Below are 20,323 nucleotides of genomic sequence, written 5' to 3'. Positions count from 1 at the left end.
CAGCTTTATTAACAGGGGCATAGGGTACAAGGCGGTGATGTTGAACTTGTACATTTGTTAGACCTCAGCTGGAGTACAGTGTACAGTTGTGGGCCTGACATTATCAGAAAGAAGTAAATACATTGGACAGAGGGAGCAGAAGTGATTCACAAGAACAGTTCCTGGGACGAGGAACTTCAGCAGTGAGGATAGACTGAAGAATTTGGGGCTGTTCTCCTTGGACTTGAGAAGACTGACAGGAGAGGTTTTCAAACTCATAAATGGATTAGATAGAGCAGACAGGGAGAAGCTGTTCCCCAATCATAAAAGAAACAAGAATGAGCAGAACATAAAAGTGATTTAAAAAGTGATGAAGCAAAAATGAAGTGAGAAAAGGCAAGTGAGAAACGGGTGTGGAATACACTGCCTGGAAATGTGGGGGAGGCAGGTTCAATTGACGCATTCAAGAGGAACATTGGATGGTTATTTAGATAGAAGTGTGGTGCAAGAATATGGGGAAAAGGCAGGAGATTGTTACTAGATAATCCAATGACTGGTTAATAGTGTTAGTACAGGCACAATGGCTTGAATGGCCTCTTTTAGAGATACAGCTGCAAATGTGTTGCTGGTCAAAGCACAGCAGGCCAGGCAGCATCTCAGGAATAGAGAATTCGACGTTTCGAGCATAAGCCCTTCATCAGGGCTTATGCTCGAAACGTCGAATTCTCTATTCCTGAGATGCTGCCTGGCCTGCTGTGCTTTGACCAGCAACACATTTGCAGCTGTGATCTCCAGCATCTGCAGACCTCATTTTTTACTCTTTTAGAGACACAGCAATTCTGTGGTGGGTGTCCTTGGAGAATTAATCAATCAGTTGCTCCTAAACAGTAGAATTCATATTAAATAGAGCAATTAAAGTTTTATAGCCAGCTATCTCCCACCAATGAAAAATAAATGGACTTTCCAAACAAATCTAACAACAGAAAGGTACAAAACGGGTGACTTAGAGCAGATTTCCACTTGCAGCACATGGAATGGGACAGAACTTCCATTAAAGCTCCCGGCAACAGGGTACACAAATGACCTTCTCATTGACGTCGTAATTAGCTCCACATTTTTCTTTGATGACACTGTTTATTGAGCTGGTCGTTAACATCAGTCACAGTAGAAGTCAATAGCCTGAGGGGAAATTTGAAACAAAATGGGAAGAGCAGATCCTAAAACCAATTAATCACCACTTCCTTAAACTCTGGTCATTTAGAAGCATCCATCAGTCATTAAGAACATATTGAATGAGTGAGTTAAACCATTTCCCATATCAGGCAGTATAACTTGACCATGCTCTGTTCTGAAGAAGTTTCACCAGATTCAATATACTAACTCGGTTTCTCTCTCTCCACAGATGGTGCGAGGCCTGCTGAGTTTCTCCAGCACAGTGTGTTTGTTTCAGATTTCCAGCATCAACAATATTATCCTTTTATTGTAAGTTTATCATGCTCAGATTCGATAAGAACATAAGCACTGGGAGCAGGACGAGACCATTCAGCCCCTCAAATCTGCACTGCTGCTGATATGATCATGGCTGATCTCATCATGGCCTCAATCCCACTTTCCTGCCCATTCCCCGGAACCCTTCAATGGATGGCATGGTGACTCAGGGGGTAGCACGGTTGTTTTACAACGCCAGGGACCCAGGTTCGATTCCAGCCTCGGGTGACTGTCTGCGTGGGGTTTGCACATTCTCCCTGTGTCTGCTTGGGTTTCCTCCAAGTGCTCCGGTTTCCTCCAACAGTCCAAAGATGTGCAGGTTAGGGTGGATTGGCCATGCTAAATTGTCCATAGTGTTCAGGGATGTGTACGTTCGGTGCATTAGTCAGGGATAAATGTACGGGGAATGGGTCTGGGTGGGTTACTCTTTGGAGGGTCATGGTGGACTTGTTGGGCTGAAGGGCCTGTTTCTACACAGTAGAGATTCTCTGAACCTACTGCTCATTAAAAACCTGTCTGTCTGCTCCTTAAATTTATTTAGTGTTACAACGTCCACAAGGCTTTTCCTACCAGGACAACACATGGAAGACAACTTTCCAGTGTTGATAAAGTTAACAGAGCTATTAACTTGAAGAGTTCATGAATAGATGAGCAAGAAGTGGGGTCCTGCATGTTTTCACGCATGTCATGTACATAGAACATACAACACACTTTATACAGGCTCATTCACTGGTATTTATAACTACGTTGATAAGAGCATTGTTGCTAATGCACACAGTCTCTGGTGTCCATCTGGGCAGCTTTAATATGAGACAGTGTCTCTCCCCAGTTCTTGTCTCTGCTATAAAGGGGGACCACCTCTCACCCCCCCTGCCCAATTCTCTTTGATTTGTTTCAATGAAATCACCGCTCATTCTTTCAAACAGCAGTGAGTATTGGCATGACCTTTGCTTCTGAGTTATGGGCTAGTGGCCAGGATCTCAGTTTAACAGCAGGATTTTAAGGATGGTAGAGAGGAGGAGGAGAGGAAACACCAGGCCCCAGGCCAACAGCTGAAGGCACACCTCCTCATGGTACAGGTGGGGAGATTGGAGGAGTGTCCACAGGTCAGAGGGTATTGTGTGTCTGTCTGTGTCTGTGTGTCTGTGTGTGTGTGTGTGTGTGTGTGTGTGTGTGTGTGTGTGTGTGTGTGTGTGTGTCTGTGTGTGACGCTCAACCCAGATGCCTGTTGTTATAACTAACCCCGAGCATGGATTCATGGAGGTCTACAGCACAGAAAAAGACCCCTCAGCCCATCATGTGATGCTAGTTAAAGACAACCATATAACCCTTATCGCGTGGAGGCAGGCCATTCGGCCCACCTGACCCTCCTACCCTATATCTGCATTTCCCATGGCTAATCCACCTAGCCTGCATAACCCAGGACACTATGGGTAATTTAACATGGCCAATCCACCCTAACTTGCACATCTTTGGACTGTGGGAGGAAACTAGAGCAAAACCAAGGAGAACGTGAAAACTCTATGCAGACAGACTTCCAAGGGTAGAATCAAACCCAGGACACTGGTACTGCAAGGCAGCAGGGCTAACCACTGAGCCACCATACCACTCTAACTATTCAATCCCATGTTCCACCTCTTTGCCTAAAGCCTTCTATGTCTCGGTATTGCAACGTCTAAATGCATCAAAATACTTCGTAAAATTGATGGGGGTTTCTGCCTGTCCCACCCTGACAGGCAATGAATTCCTGTGACAATTTCCAGAGCGGGTCCAGTCATCACCACCCTGCCCCCTCCAAAACCCCCACCCTGAGACTGACCCGATTTTGATGAGCCTCCAGGCAGGATCCACCGGGAAAGGGTTCTCCTCCAATTTCCAGCTCCTCCATCACCCTCTCCCCTCTCCAAGGCTGGCTTCCACCATCAAGAACCATCAGGAATCTGGTGGGGGCTCAACTGGAAGGATCGATAACGGGGGAGTTAGATTTAAAGGGCAGGGGGTTTCGAGGGAGTCTGAGGAGAAACCTTTTCACCCGTTGAGTGGTGGGAATCTGGAACGGACCGCCTGTGAGGTTCAGGCAGAAAGCCTGAGAACATTTAGAAAGTATTTAGATGCGCACTTGGGATGCCCAAGATAAACAAGGCTAGGATCCAAGTGCTGGAGAATGGGATTTGAACAGTTTTTTTTGCTGACACTGACTCAGGGACAGGCTGTGCTGTAGACCTCAATGACGTACAACCCATCAGAACTGACCAACTCTCTCAGCTTTACAGAGGGAAACGGCATAGCTAAAATCAAGCTGGACTTACTTGACTATTTACAACTAACATAAGAGTTTAACAGGATCAGGCCCAGGAGAGGGGCTGGGCAAGGGCAAGAGGAGAGTATTCAGGGAGAGAAGACAGCAAAGAGAGAAAGACACATTCTTAATACAGTTGGAAAGTGGCTAAAAGATTAATTCTGACTCTGTGGATGCTTCTGAAAGACTCAGTCAAATACTCACGGTGGTGGGAAGTCGCACTGTTGTGTTCTGGAACACATACTGCTCATCGATTAGAGTGCTGGGGAAATAACCAACAACACCCATCTCATCCACAGGCTCCTCACTGTAAATCTGTTAAGGGAGAGTCAAAACGTGAACATGAAGTAGACAAATACATGGCAAAAAGGTGGTAAGTGATTTTCAGAATGATTGCTTTCTACGTAAAATGCACGGACTTACACTTCCTGACCAGAATTCGCCTCCTTTACGTTCCCGAACCAGTTTGGAATAGACGTAGATCAGCTGTCCCTCCTTCAGGTCGAGAAACCTGCAGTCGGGTGCAATGTAGTCATCAACTACACGGCCAGTTGAGATCACATCTGAAAGACAAAACATACATTCCACATCAACTTCCCTAAAGCACCAAAAAAAAGGTTTATTTTCCAGGTCACTCAAAATCAATGTGATGACAATGTGAGAAACTTTGCCCTGATTTACCCTCCATGTCAGCAAACACAGTCAGTCACTGTGTGGGTATAAATATGTGCTGTGTTACCATCACAGACACACTGGAGGCGTTACTTAAATGGTGTAAAATTGCAGCATGTTGCTGTGCAGAGTTACCTGGGCGCCCTTGTGCATGAACCATAGAGTCATAGTCATAGAGATGTACAGCATGGGACAGACCTCTTGGTCCAACTCGTCCATGCTGAACAGATATCCCAACCAAATCTAGCCCCATTTGCCAGCACTTGGCCCATATCCCTCCAAACCCTTCCTATTCATATACCCATCCAAATGCCTTTTAAATGTTGCAATTGTACTAGCCTCCACCACTTCCTCTGGCAGCTCAATCTATACACACACCACCATCTGTTTGAAAATGTTGCCCCTTGGGTCCCTTTTATATCTTTCCCCTCTCGTCCTAAACCTGTGCCCTCTAATTCTAGACTCCCCCACCTCAGGGAAGAGACTTTGTCTATTTATTCTATCCATGTCCCTCATGATTTCATAAACCTCTACAATAACACCCTAAATAACAGCCCTCAGCCTCCGACGTTCCACGGAAAACAGCCCCAGCCCGTTCAGTCTCTCCCTAAAGCTCAATTCCTCCAACCTTGGCAACATCCTTGTAAATCTTTTCTGAACCCTTTCAGGTTTCACAACAACTGTCCAATAGGAAGGAGACCAGAATTGCATGCAATATTCCAACAGTGGCCTAACCAATGTCCTGTACAGGCACAACATGACCTCCCAACTCCTGTACTCAGTGCTCTGACCAATAAAGGAAAGCATACCAAACACCTTCATCACTATCCTATCTACCTGTGACTCCATTTTCAAGGAGCTATGAACCTGCACTCCAAGGTCTCTTTGTTCAGCAACACTCCCTAGGACCTTACCATTAAGAGTATAGATCCTGCTTGGATTTGTTTTTTTGAAAATGCAGCACCTTGCATTTATCAAAATTAAACTCCATCTGGACTTGTCTCAGTCCATTGGCCCATCTGGTCCAGATCCTGTTGTAATCTGAGGTAACCCTCTTTGCTGTCCACTATACCTCCAATTTTGGTGTCACCTGCAAACTTACTAACGATACCTCTTATGCTCGCATCCAAATCATTTATATAAATGACAAAAAAGTAGTGGACCCAACACTAATCCTTGTGGCACTCCACTGGTCACAGGCCTCCAGTCTGAAAAACAACCCTCCACCACCACTCTCGAGCCAGTTCTGTATCCAAATGGGCAGTTCTCCTTGTATTCCATGAGATCTAATCTTACTAACTAGTCTCCTATGAACATATTACTGAAGTCCATATAGCTCACTCTCTCGGCGGACCAAGTAATGGCTGTCTGGTGGTGTTTTTGAAGTCGCGGGGTAAGTCCAGTTCGTGTTTTTTTTCAAACAGCTAAAAGTTTTAAAGTTTTTTTTAAGCGCCTAGCGGACCCGGAAGCTGGTGCCGCGCTAGGTTACCTGGGTAGGGTTTTTTTCTTATATAAGCATGCAGGCGAGGAACCCGAGGCACTACAGGGGTAGAGCCTCCCACCCACCCTCCTCCTCTAACCTAATAATAAGACCCGTTGTGGCAAGCAGGTAATTGCTGCATTTTGCTTGTTTGTTTCTTTAGATTTAGTTTTAAAGCTTACTTTTTAGAGGGATGGCAGTGCAGGCAGTGCAATGTTCCTCTTGCAACATGTATGAGGTGAGGGAAGCCATTAGCATCCCTGCTGATTACACTTGCAAGAAGTGCATCCATCTCCAGCTCCTCCAAGACCGTGTTAGGGAACTGGAGCTGGAGTTGGATGAAGTGCGGATCATTCGGGAGGCAGAGGTGGTCATAGATCAGAGCTTTAGGGAAGTAGTTACTCCGAAAGTTATAGACAGATGGGTGACAGTGAGGGGGAGTGGGAGGAAGCAGCCAGTGCAGGGACCCCCTGCGGTCATTCCCCTCAAGAACAAGTATACCGTTTTGGATACTTGTGGGGGGGATGGCTTATCAGGGGTAAGCAACGAGGTTCAGGCCTCTGGCACGGAGCCTGGCCCCGTTGCTCAGAAGGGAAGGGTGGAGAAAGTTAGAGCGATAGTTCTTGGGGACTCAATAGTGAGGGGTACAGATAGGCAGTTTTGTGGGGACGACAGAGACTCACGATTGGTATGTTGCCTCCCAGGTGCAAGGGTACGTGATGTCTCTGATCGTGTTTTCTGGGTCCTTAAGGGGGAGGGGGAGCAGCCCCAGATCGTGGTCCACGTTGGCACCAACGATATAGGTAGGAAGAGGGGTGAGGATGTCAGGCAGGCTTTCAGGGAGCTAGGTTGGAAGCTCAGAGCTAGAACAAACAGAGTTGTTGTCTCTGGTTTGTTACCCGTGCCACGTGATAGAGAGTAGAGGAATAGGGAGAGAGAGCAGTTAAATGCGTGGCTACAGGGATGGTGCAGGAGGGAGGGATTCCGGTTTCTGGACAACTGGGGTTCTTTCTGGGGAAGGTGAGACCTCTATAAAAAGGATGGTCTACACCTGAACCTGAGGGGCACCAGTATCCTTGGGGGGAGGTTTGCTAGTGCTCTTTGGGAGGGTTTAAACTAACTCTGCAGGGGCATGGGAACCTGGACTGTAGCTTCAGGGTACAGGACCTTGAGTGTAGGGAGGTTAGGAACAAGGCATCGATTTCGAAGGAGGGTGCCTGTAAACAGAAAGGTGGCTTGAAGTGTGTATACTTCAATGCCAGAAGTATAAGAAATAAGGTAGGTGAGCTTGCAGCGTGGGTTTGTACCTGGAACTTCGATGTTGTGGCCATTACAGAGACGTGGGTAGAACAGGGGCAGGAATGGCTGTTGCAGGTTCCAGGGTTTAAATGTTTTAGTAGGGTCAGACATGGGGGTAAAAGAGGGGGAGGTGTGGCATTGCTTGTCAAGGATAGCATTACAGCGGTGGAAAGGACGATGGAGGAAGATTTGCCATCTGAGGTAGTTTGGGCTGAGGTTAGAAATAGGAAAGATGAGGTCACCCTGTTAGGAGTTTTCTACAGGCCTCCCAATAGTCCGAGAGAAGTAGAGGATAGTATTGCGAGGATGATTCAGGAGAAGAGTGAAAGTAGCAGGGTGGTTGTTATGGGGGACTTTAACTTCCCAGATATTGACTGGGAAAGCTATAGCTCGAGTTCGTTAGATGGGTGGGTGTTTGTCTAATGTGTGCAGGAGGGTTTCCTGACACAATATGTAGACAGGCCAACAAGAGGGGAGGCTATACTGGATTTGGTTCTAGGTAATGAACCAGGCCAGGTGTTAGACTTGGAGGTAGGTGAGCACTTCGGGGACAGTGACCACAACTCGGTGACTTTTACTTTAGTGATGGAGAGGGATAAGTGTGCACTGCAGGGCAAGAGCTATAGCTGGGGGCAGGGAAATTATGATGCGGTGAGGCATGACTTAGGATGCGTGGATTGGAAAAACAGGCTTCAGGAGAAGAACACTAATGATATGTGGAGATTGTTCAAGGAACACCTATTGAGTGTCCTTGATAAGTATGTACCAGTCAGGCAGGGAGTAAAGGGTCTTGTGAGGGAGCCGTGGTTTAATAAGGAATTGGAATCCCTTGTGAAAGGGAAGAGGGCGGCCTATGTAAGGATGAGGCGTGAAGGTTCAGTTGGGGCGATTGAGAGTTATAAGGTAGCCAGGAAGGATCTAAAGAGAGAGCTAAGAGCAGCGAGAAGGGGACATGAAAAGTCCTTAGCTGGTAGGATTAGGGAAAACCCAAAGGCTTTCTATAGGTATGTCAGGAATAAAAGGATGACTAGGGTAGGTATCGGTCCAGTCAAGGATAGTAGTGGGAAGTTGTGCGTGGAGGCGGAGGAGATTGGTGAGACACTAAATCAATACTTTTCATCAGTATTCACTCAGGAACGGGACTCTGTTGCTGGTGTGAATATTGAGTCACAAGTGATTAGAATGGATGGCCTTGAGGTATGTAGGGAGGAGGTTTTGGGAATACTGGAAAGGATGAAAATAGATAAGTCTCCTGGGCCTGATGGCATTTACCCTAGGATCCTCTGGGAAGCTAGGGAGGAGATAGCAGAGCCATTGGCCTGGATTTTTATGTCGTCATTGTCAACGGGAATAGTACCAGAAGACTGGAGGATAGCGAATGTGGTCCCCTTGTTCAAGAAGGGGAGTAGGGACAGCCCGAATAACTATAGGCCAGTGAGTCTCACTTCTGTTGTGGGCAAAGTCTTAGAGAGAATTGTAAGGGATAAGATTTATGAACATCTGGATAGGAATAATGTGATCAAGGATAGTCAGCATGGTTTTGTGAAGGGCAGGTCGTGCCTCACAAACCTTATTGAGTTCTTTGAGAAGGTGACTAAGGAGGTGGATGAGGGTAAAGCAGTAGATGTGGTGAATATGGATTTTAGCAAGGCGTTCGATAAGGTACCCCATGGTAGGCTAATGCAAAAACTACGGAGGTATGGCATTGAGGGTGCAATAGAGGTTTGGATTAGGAATTGGCTGGCTGGAAGGAGACAGAGGGTAGTAGTTGATGGACTAGGTTCATCTTGGAGTGCAGTTACTAGTGGTGTACCACAGGGATCTGTTTTGGGACTGTTGCTGTTTGTCATCTTTATAAATGATCTAGAGGAGGGGCTTGAAAGCTGGGTGAGCAAGTTTGCGGATGACACAAAGGTCGGTGGAGTTGTGGACAGTGAAGAAGGATGTGGCAGGTTACAGCGGGATATAGATAGGTTGCAGAGCTGGGCAGAAAGGTGGCAGATGGAATTCAATGTAGCTAAGTGTGAAGTCATTCACTTTGGTAGGAGTAACAAGAAGATGGATTACTGGGCTAATGGTAGGCTACTTGGTAGTGTGGATGAGCAGAGGGATCTTGGTGTCCATGTACACAGATCTCTGAAAGTTGCCACCCAGGTAAATAGTGCTGTGAAGAAGGCATATGGTGTACTGGGCTTTATTGGTAGAGGAATTGAGTTCCGGAGTCCTGAGGTCATGTTGCAGTTGTATAAGACTCTGGTGCGGCCTCATCTGGAGTATTGTGTGCAGTTTTGGTCACCATACTATAGGAAGGATGTGGAGGCATTGGAACGAGTGCAGAGGAGGTTTACCAGGATGTTGCCTGGCATGGTAGGAAGATCGTATGAGGAAAGGCTGAGGCACTTGGGCCTGTTCTCATTGGAGAAAAGAAGGTTTAGGGGAGATTTGATAGAGGTATACAAGATGATTAGGGGTTTAGATAGAGTAGACACTGAGAACCTTTTACCGCTAATGGAGTCAGCTGTTACTAGGGGACACAGCTTTAAATTAAGGGGTGGTAGGTATAGGACAGATGTTAGGGGTAGATTCTTTACGCAGCGGGTTGTGAGTTCATGGAATGCCCTGCCAGTAGCAGTGGTGAACTCTCCCTCTTTATGGTCATTTAAGCAGGCATTGGATAGGCATATGGAAGTTATTGGGCTAGTGTAGGTTAGGTAGGATTTGGTCGGCGCAACATCGAGGGCCGAAGGGCCTGTACTGCGCTGTATTTTTCTATGTTCTATGTTCTAGATCATGATATTCTTGATTAAGGGCTTTTGCCCGAAACATCGATTCTCCTGCTCCTCGGACGTTGTCTGACCTACTGTGCTTTTCCAGCACCATACTCTCGACTCCATATGGATCACGTTCATTGCTCTGCCCTCATTAATCCTCTTTACGACTTTTTCAAAAAACTCAAAACAGGTTCGTGAGACATGATTTCCCACACACAAAGTCATGCTGACTATCCCTAATCAGTCCTTGCCTTTCCAAATACGTGTAAGCTCTGTCCTTCAGGATTCTGTCCAACAACTTGCCCACCACCGATGTCAGGCTCACTGGTCTATAGTTCCCTGGCCTGTCCTTACCACTCTTCTGAAATAGTGGCACCACATTAGTCAACCACCAGTCTTCCGGCACCTCACCTGTGACTATCAATGATACAAATATCTCAGCCAGGGGCCGAAGAATCACTTCCGTAGCTTCCTACAGAGTGCTAAGGTCCACCTGATCAGGTTCTAGGGATTTATCCATCTTAATGATTTTCAAGACATCCAGCTCTTCCTCCTCTGTAATATGGACATTTTTAAAGATGTCACCATCTATTTCCATACATTCTATATTTTCTACGTCCTTTTCCACAGTAAACACTAAGCAAAATATTTGTTTAGTATCACCCACATCTCCTGCAACTCCACACAAAGGCCGCCTTGCGGATCTTTGAAGGGCCCTATTCTCTGCCTAGTTACCCTTTTGTCCTTAATGTATTGTAAAAACTCTTTGCATTCTCCTTAACCCTATTTGCAAAAGCTATCTTACTGCTTTTTGTCCTCCTGATTTTGTTCTTAAATATACTCCTACTGCCTTTATACTCTAAGGATTCACTTGATCTCTCCTGTCTATACATGAAATATGCTTCCTTTTTTCTCAGTTTCTCTAGTCATCCAGCATTCTCAATACCTGACAGCTTTTCCTTTCACCTTAACAGCAGTAGACTTTCTCTGGACTCTCATCTCATTTCTGAAGGCTTTCCATTTTTCAGTCATCTCTTTACCTGCGAACATCTGCCCCCAATCAGCTTTTGAAGGTTCTTACCTAATACCATCAAAATTAGCCTTCCTCAATTTTAACTTTTAGACAAAAGGTTAGTTTGCAGGTGCAACAGGTAATTAGAAAGGCAAATGGAATTTTGTCCCTCATTGCTAAAGGGATTGAGTTTAAAGCAGAGAGGTTATGTTGCAGCTGTATAGGGTGCTGGTGAGGCCACGCCTGGAGTACTGTGTGCAGGTTTAGTCCCCGTACTTGAGAAAGGATGGACAGGCACTGGAGGGGGTGCAGAGGAGGTTCACTCGGTTGGTTCTGAAATTGAGAGGGTTGGCTTATGAGGAGAAATTGGGTAAACTGGGACTATACTCACTGGAAGTTAGAAGAATGAAGGGGGAACCTTATAGAAACATATAAAATTATGAAGGGAGGAGATAAGATAGAAGGAGGGAGGTCATCTCCACTTGCAGGTGAAAGTAGAACTAGAGGATAAAGAGTCAAACTAAGGAGCAGCGGATTTAGGACTGAGTTAAGGAGGAACTTCTTCACCCAGAGGGTTGTGAATCTGTGCAATTCCCGGCCCAGGGAAGCAGTTGAGACTACCTTGTTGAATGCTTTTAAGGCAAAGATGGATAGATTTTTGAACAGTGAAGGAATTAAGGGTTATGGTGAGTGGGCAGGTAAGTGGAGTGGAGTCCACAGAAAGATCAGCCATGAACTTAGTGAATGGCTGCTCCTAGTTCTTATGTTCTGATAAATATGTGCTGAGTAACTATCACTGTCTTTGTGTCGGTATAAATATGTGCTGTGTTCCTGTCACAGCCACTCTGCAGGTAGAGGCAAAGCAGGGTTGGATGGCTATGGTCTTTTTTTTAAATAGATATTTTTATTGAAGAAAAAGGAAATTTTAAAAAACTTCTTTTTTACAAACTTCCAAAATAACATAAACAAATATAAACACTAATATATAATTAAATATTAAATAAATAATAACCAAAACACAACAAAAAAAAGACTCAACTAAGTACTAATCTAACCTAAATAACCAAAGCATATGATTATATCTTACATTACTCAGAAACAAGATAACATAGTAATTAAATAATGAAGCACATGCTCAGAATGAATTAACATCAAGTCATAATAAAACTCGTATTCATATGGGGTTCCTCCCCCCGGGAGCCCCCAGACCAGCCAGAACCACTACCACAACTAGATAAAAACCCTTGACAATATGGCCAAAATACCTATATAGTTCAGGAAGGGTTGCCATATTTTTTTAGAATAATTCCGTTTTTTCGGTGCACCATATTTGTGAGGAAGTCAAGGGGAATATATTCCATGATTAATCTGGGCCAATTCGAAAGTCCTGGAGGGCTCTCAGCCACCCAGTTTACTCAGATATTTTTCCTTGCACAAAAAGTAGAGATTGGAGAATAATTTCCTCCCGTGCACATCTCGGGAGGGCAGGCTCAAAAAGCCCAGGAGAAGAGATACTGGATCTACTCCTATTTCCACTCCCAAGATTTCTGTCAGAGCATTTGCTACTCTGATCCAGTATTTGTGGATCTTATGACATGTCCATAAGCAGTGTGTGAGAGTGCCCACTTCTGTTTTACATTTAGGACACATTGTAGATGCTCCTGCCCTAAATTTTGCCAATCGCTCCAGTGCTATATGAGTCCTATGGAGTATCTTTAATTGAATAGCTTGGGTTCTATTACAAATGGAGATCTTTCTGGCATTTTCCCAGATGTCGTCCCACATTTCTGAAGGGATTTCCAACCCCAATTCCTGATTCTATGTTTTAAACAGTTGTTCCATGTCTTCCGAAACTTCGTTCTGGAATGAGTGATAAAGACTGCTGACCGAGGGTAGACCCATTGGCCATAACACTCTTCTTTTCCTATCCGATTTATAAGAGCAATCTAATAATGTGGTCTTCTTCTGTATATAATCTCGAATTTGGAAATAATCGAAAAAGGTCTCCATTAGGCAGTCCAAATTTCTGGTGCAGCTGGTCAAAAGACAACATAACCTCCCCATCGAACAGATCCCCTAAGCAAGAAATACCCCTGGACCTCCAGGTTTTAAATGTAGCGTCTGTGTATCCCAGTTGAAAATCCCATGCTCCCACTATAGGAGTATAAGGAGAGGTTTCTTGTGAATTACCCTCGTCTACCGCATTATCTTCCAAGCTTTAATTGTATTTAATACAATAGGGTTTTTACAATGGTCCATAATAACTTTCATCTTATCTAAAAATAAGAGATTAATGAGGGGATACTTTGCTTGAGAAGCCTCAATGTCCAGCCAGATTGATTGCGGGTCACACGAGACCCAGTCGGCTACCTAGCTTAATAGAGAACTCAGCAGGTACTTCCTAAAGTCTGGAAAATCCAGCCCTCCCCTTGCTTGTGGAATCTGCAGCTTCTTTAATTTAATAAGGGCAGTCTATGATTCCAAATAAAAGAACCAAGCCAACCGTATAGTTTACGCAATGCCTGCTTCTGCAACATCACAGGGAGCATTCTCATAGGGTATAGGAGACAAGGCAAAATATTCATTTTAATTAGAGCTACTCTGCCTAACCAAGATATCGGGAGATTCCCCCAGCGTTGAGGATCCTGCCTTATCCTCTCTAATAGATGCACAAAATTGGCTTTATACAGCTGACCAAATACTGAAGTGATAAAAATACCTAAATAAATAAAAAAAACCCTCCAGAGACCACTTTAAGGGAAAGCAAGACCGTCCAATAAATTGGACATACTAGTGAGACCACCCATCGGCAGGGCCTCCGATTTTGTGAAATTGATTTTGTAACCTGAGAACGCACTAAATAAATTGATTGTTTGGATCAGGCGGGGCACGGATATCAAAGGATTACTAAGAAAAAGGAGAACATCGTCTGCATAAAGGGAAATTTTATGTTTACCCAAACCAACCCTCGGAGCCGTTATATTAGAAGCAGCCCGTATAACTTCCACTAGTGGTTCAATTATTAGCATGAATAATAATGGTGAGAGAGGACATCCCTGACGACAGCCCCTACCTGCACTGAAGCTATCTGAGCCTAAACCACTAGTAATCACAGCTGCTTTGGGGTCAGTGTACAATACTGAGACCCATTTAGCGAGTACCTCTCCGACACCCAACTTTTCCAGTGTGTAAATCAGATATGACCTTTCAACTCGATCGAATGCCTTCTCCGCATCTAAAGAGACTACTATTCCCGATATTCTTTGCTGATGACAGACTTGGATCACATTGAAAATCCTTCTAATATTATTAGATGATCTACAGCCCTTGATAAACCGTCTGATCCTCTTTTATGATGTATGGTAAAACCCTCTCCAGCCTAAATGCTAATGTTTTAGAAAGAGTTTTAAAATCTACATCTAGCAAAGATATTGGTCTGTATGATTCGCAATTTTGTGGGGCCTTTCCTTTTTTAAGAATGAGAGAAATATTTGCTTCTCTCATCGAAGGCGGGAGGCAGCCCTGACTTTATAAATCATTGTACATGTCTATGAGTGGGCCAGCCAGTACCTTTACAAACACTTTGTAGAATTCAGCTTGGAATCCATCTGGGCCAGGTGCTTTACCGCTCAGAAGCTGCCTGATTGCATCAAGTACTTCCTGGGTTGTCAGGGGAGCATTCAGGATCAACACCTGTTCCGGAGTTAAGTCCGGAAAGGCCAGGCTTTTAAAAAAGGACTCCATCTTCTTAGCTCTGTCTTATAGAAAATAGAACAGTACAGCACCAAACAGGCCCTTCAGCCCACGATGTTGTGCCGACCATGTATGCACCCTCAAATTTCTGTGACCATATGCATGTCCAGGAGTCTCTTAAATGTCCCCAGTGACCCTGCCTCCACAACTGCTGCTGGCAACGCATTCCATGCTCTTCACAATCCTATGATTTATACAGATCATTATAAAACTTTCTGAAGGCTGTATTGATCCTTTTGTGGTCATGAGTCAAAGTACCAGCACTTTCCCTCATGGACGTGATAGCATGAGGGGCCTTTTTTTATTCCTTGCGAGATATGCTAGGTATCTACCAGGCTTATCGGCGTATTCATATAGTCTTTGCTTTGCAAATAATATTTCCCTCTTTGCTGTTTGGGTAAGTGCAGTATTCAAGGCTGCCCTAAGGGCTGTGATCCTTTGTAGCTTAGTAATAGAGGGCCTGTCAACATATGCTGTCCCAGCTGCCTTCAAGCGAGTCTCGAGCAGATGCTGTTGTTCTCCCTTTTGTTTTTTCTGTGTCGCTGATTATGAAATAATGAGACCTCTCGCATAAGCTTTAATGGTCTCCCACATCACCGATGGGTTACTGGCTGTGCCTGAGTTAACTTCCTAAAAGGTTTTGAATTCTTGAGAGAAATATTTTACGAATTTGCTATTCTTCATTAAGAAGGAATCCTTACACCAATGTCGGTGGCTTGTCTTAACTTCCACATATACTGCAGCATGGTCAGAGATTATTATATTACCTATTTTGCAGGATAATATGGAGTTTAAAAATGTCAAGGGAGCAAAAAATATATTAATTCTAGTATGACACTTTTGTGGATTAGAGTAGAAAGTAAAGTCTCTGCCCTGTGGATGAAGGCACCTCCACATATTTACTAACCCTAGCTCCTCATTCAAATCTGCCAATTGTCTGGATCTAAGAGATTTACCCGCAGTACTCTTGGGTATCCTGTCTATCTCTGGGTCCATTGTACAAATAAAATCTCCTCCTATAATTACGTAACGAACCTCAAATGCCATCAGTTTGGAGAACACTTCCGTTATAAATTTGAAGGGGTGTGCCAGGGGACAATAAAGATTCAAAATTCCATACTCCTCTCCATTTGAGGGCTTTGATCAGTATATACCATCCAGATTCATCTTTTACCTGACTTAAGATTTTGAAAGGAAGGTTCTTCTGAATGAGAATGACTACTCCCCTACTTTTTGAATTAAAAGATGAAAAGAAGGCCTGATCGAATCCTCCTTGTTGTAATTTTAAGTGCTCTTTATCCAGAAGGTGTGTCTCCTGTAAGAGAGCTATATCAACCCTTTCGTTTTTGAGGCTTGATAGTATTTTCTTCCTTTTGATTGGTGAATTACTCCCCTTGACGTTCCAGGTGCACCACCTAACCGAATGACTAATCATGATCGTCTAGGCAAGTCCGAGATCCCCCAGGAGGAAGAACCCCAACCAAAACACCCCAAGCATAGACCATAGAAAATTCACAAAAGTAGAAATTCTTTAATACATTAACACCAATATAATTAAAAACTATTTCTAAATAAGAAAAATATAAAACATATTTAAAAGGCGATTTTCCTCCTTGCTCCCAGGGGGCATCACTACCTGTCAGTAAACCCACCTTATCCTCTCCCAACCAGCGCCCTGTCCTCGACTCAGGCACCACATCATAAACAAATTCAAGTGTACTATAAAACCAAAGTTAAAAGGGAGTGCCCCCCCCCCACCCACACTTAGATCCATTTAGTAAAGATATTACAAAGTATAAACATATAAAACTATAAAATTACAATCCCAGCAAGTAATAGATAAGTATAATAACAGAAGAAAAAAGAACCCCCGGTCTAAAAAGAAATTGAGGTAGGACAAAGCAAATGCAACTCCCCCAACACGAATCAACTAAGCAGCCCGGCCTGTTAAAAAAAAAGAAAATCAAATAGTGGATAACAAATAAGCCCCCCCTCCCTCCCGAGACGATATTAAACAATAAAGGGGATGAAAAGAGAACGAAAAGGTAAACTGGGGGAGGGGGGACAAAATAACATCATTAGCCATACGGTTTAATTCTTACAGTCTATTTAAGAGAGTCCAAAAATTCTTTAGCCTTCTCCGGTGATCCAAAGTTATAAATGGATCCTTCATGGCTGAAGCGCAGCCAAGGAATATTGGATGTTTAAGTCTCTCAGACGCTTCTTCGCCTCATCAAATGCCCTCCTTTTGCAGACCACGGCTGGAGAAAAATCCTGGAACAGCATAATCCTAGAGCCCTTGTACACCATGGCCTGGGGATCCTTCCCCAGGATTCTAGAGGCTTCCAGGAGCATCTGTTCCTCTCTGTAGCATTGGCGCCGAAACAGGACCGGGTGGGGGTGCTGGTCCGACCCGGGCCTGCATATAGCGATCGGGTGGGCACACTCTACCTGTACCTGGCCTGATCTGGACTCCAGCTTTAATATTTCAGGGAGTTATTGCTCCAAGAAAAACTGCCAGCTGGCCTTTCCCTTCCCGTTTGGGAAGGCCCAGCAACCGAATATGTTTTTGACGGCCCCGATTGTCGAGGTCGTCTATGTGCTCCTCTAAGGTCTAGACTCGTCGTTCGAGAGCCCGGACCCGGCCCACGGCCGATTCAGCAGCAGTCTCAGAGGTCACGGCCTTTTGCTCCGTCCCTCCAACGCGATGTTCAAGTTTTCAATTTCTTGGTCGTGCTTTTGCAGCGCGACCGAGAGTGACTCCCACCTGCGCCTGGATTCTTCAATAAATGTGTCGATCCTCTCCTGCAACTTATTGATCACGGAGATCAGACTCGCCCTCTACAGGTAAGGCCCCCCGAGGCGGCCACAGATATCTCCACTGCTGCTGGAGGGGGTGGGGGAGGGGTCCTCGCCTGTTGCAAGCTGCGGGCATTTTTATCTTTAATCATTTTAAGCACAGCACCAAACTGTTCAAGTTTGGTGCAAAATGACTAAATATTCCGGGTAAGAGTTATTTTAAATTGTTTGGAGGGTGTGGTGGAGGCGGGTACCCCACTTTGCCCGAGTCTTGGGCAGAGCACGACAGACTCAGACTTACTGGGTTGCCGCCATCTTGAATCTTCCACTGCTGTCTTTTTAAAACATTAATGAAGACAATGTGAAGAATGTGCCTTTGGAAGGGATGTACACAGAGAAATACAGTGGTTTTTGCTACGGTTCTACATGTACGAAATGCCCTGGATTTGTTTGTTTCAAACAGAATTTTCTTCTGTTTGTTTGTTCTTAGATTACTGTACAGAACCAAACTGCTCTTGAGACTACATATATGTATATAAAGATAATTTTATGAATACATATAAGAAAACAAAAGCAATTGAAAAGTAAAATCCCTCAAGCCTGACTTTTTGATTTCCAAACATTGACAAGCGAGGCCAGAGTGAGATTCAGATCTGCACAGAGGATTGTTGGGTAAGTTCACTTTTCTTTTGGTGCTTTGCAGAAGCCAGAGCTGCACGGTGGCTCAGTGGTTAGCCCTGCTGCCTCACTGCGCCAGGGAAATGGGTTCAATTCCACCCTCAGGTGACTGTCTGTGTGGAATTTGCACATTTTCCGTGTCTCTGTGGGTTTCCTCCCATGGTCCAAAGATGTGCAGGTTAGGGAGGATTGGCCATTCAAAGTTGCCCCATAGTGTCCAGGGTATATATGTAGCTATGGGAAGTGCAGGGTAGGGGTTGGGTTTGGGTGGGATGCCCTTTGGAGAATCGACGTGGACTTGATGAGCCAAAAGGCCTGCTTTCACACTGTGGGGATTCTATTAAAAAAGGTTATACTGAAGCTTGGCATGAGTTAACAATGCTGAAAGACCAGCAGGGAATGTGAAGGGCTCACCTGATGAAATCATACTGCCACTTGCCTCACTGAGTGACTGTGATGATTCAGTTAAAAATCTCACAACACCAGGTCATAGTCCAACAGGTTTATCTGGAGGGACTAGCTTTCAAAGCGCCACTCTGATGAAGGAGGTGGTGTTATGTGATTTTTAATCTTGTAGACCCCAGTCCAACACCAGCACCTCCAAACCGTTATAATTCAGGATCAAGGAACACTGAAAAGATTTGGTTCAATATGTGTTCACTCCTAACTGTGCAGGTCCAACAGCACGGGTGAAGGCACTAAGTTAAACCTACTGCAGCTATCCCAGGGAAGTGAGTTTTTATTGTTCCATGGATAGGAGCAGCTAGATTTCAATGTGAGACTATCACGAAATAATAATACCTATTTTTCAATCTCTGCTGAGTATGAACAGTGACATGCTTATATCGGGGAAACCGTTTTTTACTGAAAAGTGTAGAAAATCTACTTACAACTACAATCCTTGTCAGCACAGACTTTCCTCTTTGCCAGTTTGTCCATGAAATCTGCTTTCACATCTTGTGTTAATCCAAGCAGCAAAAATGGAAATAGATGACAGGCAAACCGTGCCAATTTAATTTTACTGATTGCAAACATTTTCTTTCTCCTTCCGGGCTTCAGAACAGCTTGGAATAGTCTCTCCTTGCTGCGATCACTTTCCCTTACCATCAAACATCTGGGTAAACATTTGCCGTCAATGTTCTTTCAGACGGTGAAATTTACAGACTGGTCTCAGACAGGGGGAGGGAAAGGAACGCTAACGGTTGTGTTTACCCAAGTCACTCCTCTGTAATAAATATTTACAATAATTAAAAGCGGTAGAGGTTAGTCCCTTCTCGGCTTGGAAGAACTACAGCAATGTCTTGACACTGCACATCCATGTTTACAGAAGTGGGGGGGTTCTGGCTACTAAAATAGTGGTGATATGTAAACATTGATTGCATTGCTACTGTTAAAATTTGGGCATAATACCCAATTGCACAAAAAATGATCAAGACAGCGAGAGAGAAAGAAGGAAGGGATGGGCAAAAGAAGGAAAGAAACAAATTCAGTTTGTATGGCATTTATCATTAACACCAGATGACTCAAAGTACTTCACAACCAATACTTTTTGAACAGTTGCAATGTAGGTCATCAAATGTAGGTAGGTTTTAAGGAGCATCTTAAAGGAGTAGAGAAAGCTGGAGAGGTTCAGAGGGAGATTCCCGGAGCTCAGGGCCCTTAGTAACTGATGCAGTGATTATAATAACACATGGCCAGACTTGGAAGATGACAGGTTGATTTTTCATTCACTGGCTGGCTGAGTATTTACTGCCTGTCCCCAGTTGTCCTTGAGAAGGTGGTGGTGAGCTGCCTTTTTAAACTGCTGCAGTCCCTGTGTTGGGGGTAGAAAATTAACCAACTCCACCCTTGAGGTGTCCTCATGGGGTACATTGTCTGTAACTGTGATAGCAGTGAGATTTGAAACCACAAGTCAATAGAGACTGGAGCTTAAAACCAGCACCTTCAACTGCTCAGTTACACCGGGGATAGATCAGTGAGAGTCGATACAGACTCTGACTGACGCATCGCTAAGCAGCGATACAGATTGAAGGTGATTGACAAAGGAACCCGAGGGAACGTGGGAGAACGGTTTGTTATGCAATGAGTGGTCA

General features: G+C 44.5%; 1 protein-coding gene across 1 annotated transcript; it reads right to left on the bottom strand.

Annotated features, from left to right (window-relative positions):
* Positions 1-753: 753 nt before the first annotated feature.
* On the bottom strand, positions 754-19,366 carry LOC132819531 (otoraplin-like). Its single transcript, XM_060831091.1, has 4 exons — positions 19,121-19,366; positions 4,190-4,329; positions 3,971-4,081; positions 754-1,158 (listed from the first exon to the last, which is right to left on the bottom strand). Exons 1-4 carry the CDS (start codon positions 19,335-19,337, stop codon positions 1,135-1,137), a joined length of 492 nt encoding a protein of 163 aa, XP_060687074.1. The 5' UTR covers positions 19,338-19,366; the 3' UTR covers positions 754-1,134.
* Between the last annotated feature and the right edge of the window lie 957 nt (positions 19,367-20,323).

Source organism: Hemiscyllium ocellatum, chromosome 10, assembly GCF_020745735.1.
Source record: "Hemiscyllium ocellatum isolate sHemOce1 chromosome 10, sHemOce1.pat.X.cur, whole genome shotgun sequence".
In the NCBI taxonomy this organism is placed as follows: Eukaryota; Metazoa; Chordata; class Chondrichthyes; order Orectolobiformes; family Hemiscylliidae; genus Hemiscyllium; species Hemiscyllium ocellatum.
Note: the sequence above shows the minus strand (reverse complement) of the source record. Positions and strands in the feature narration are given on the sequence as shown.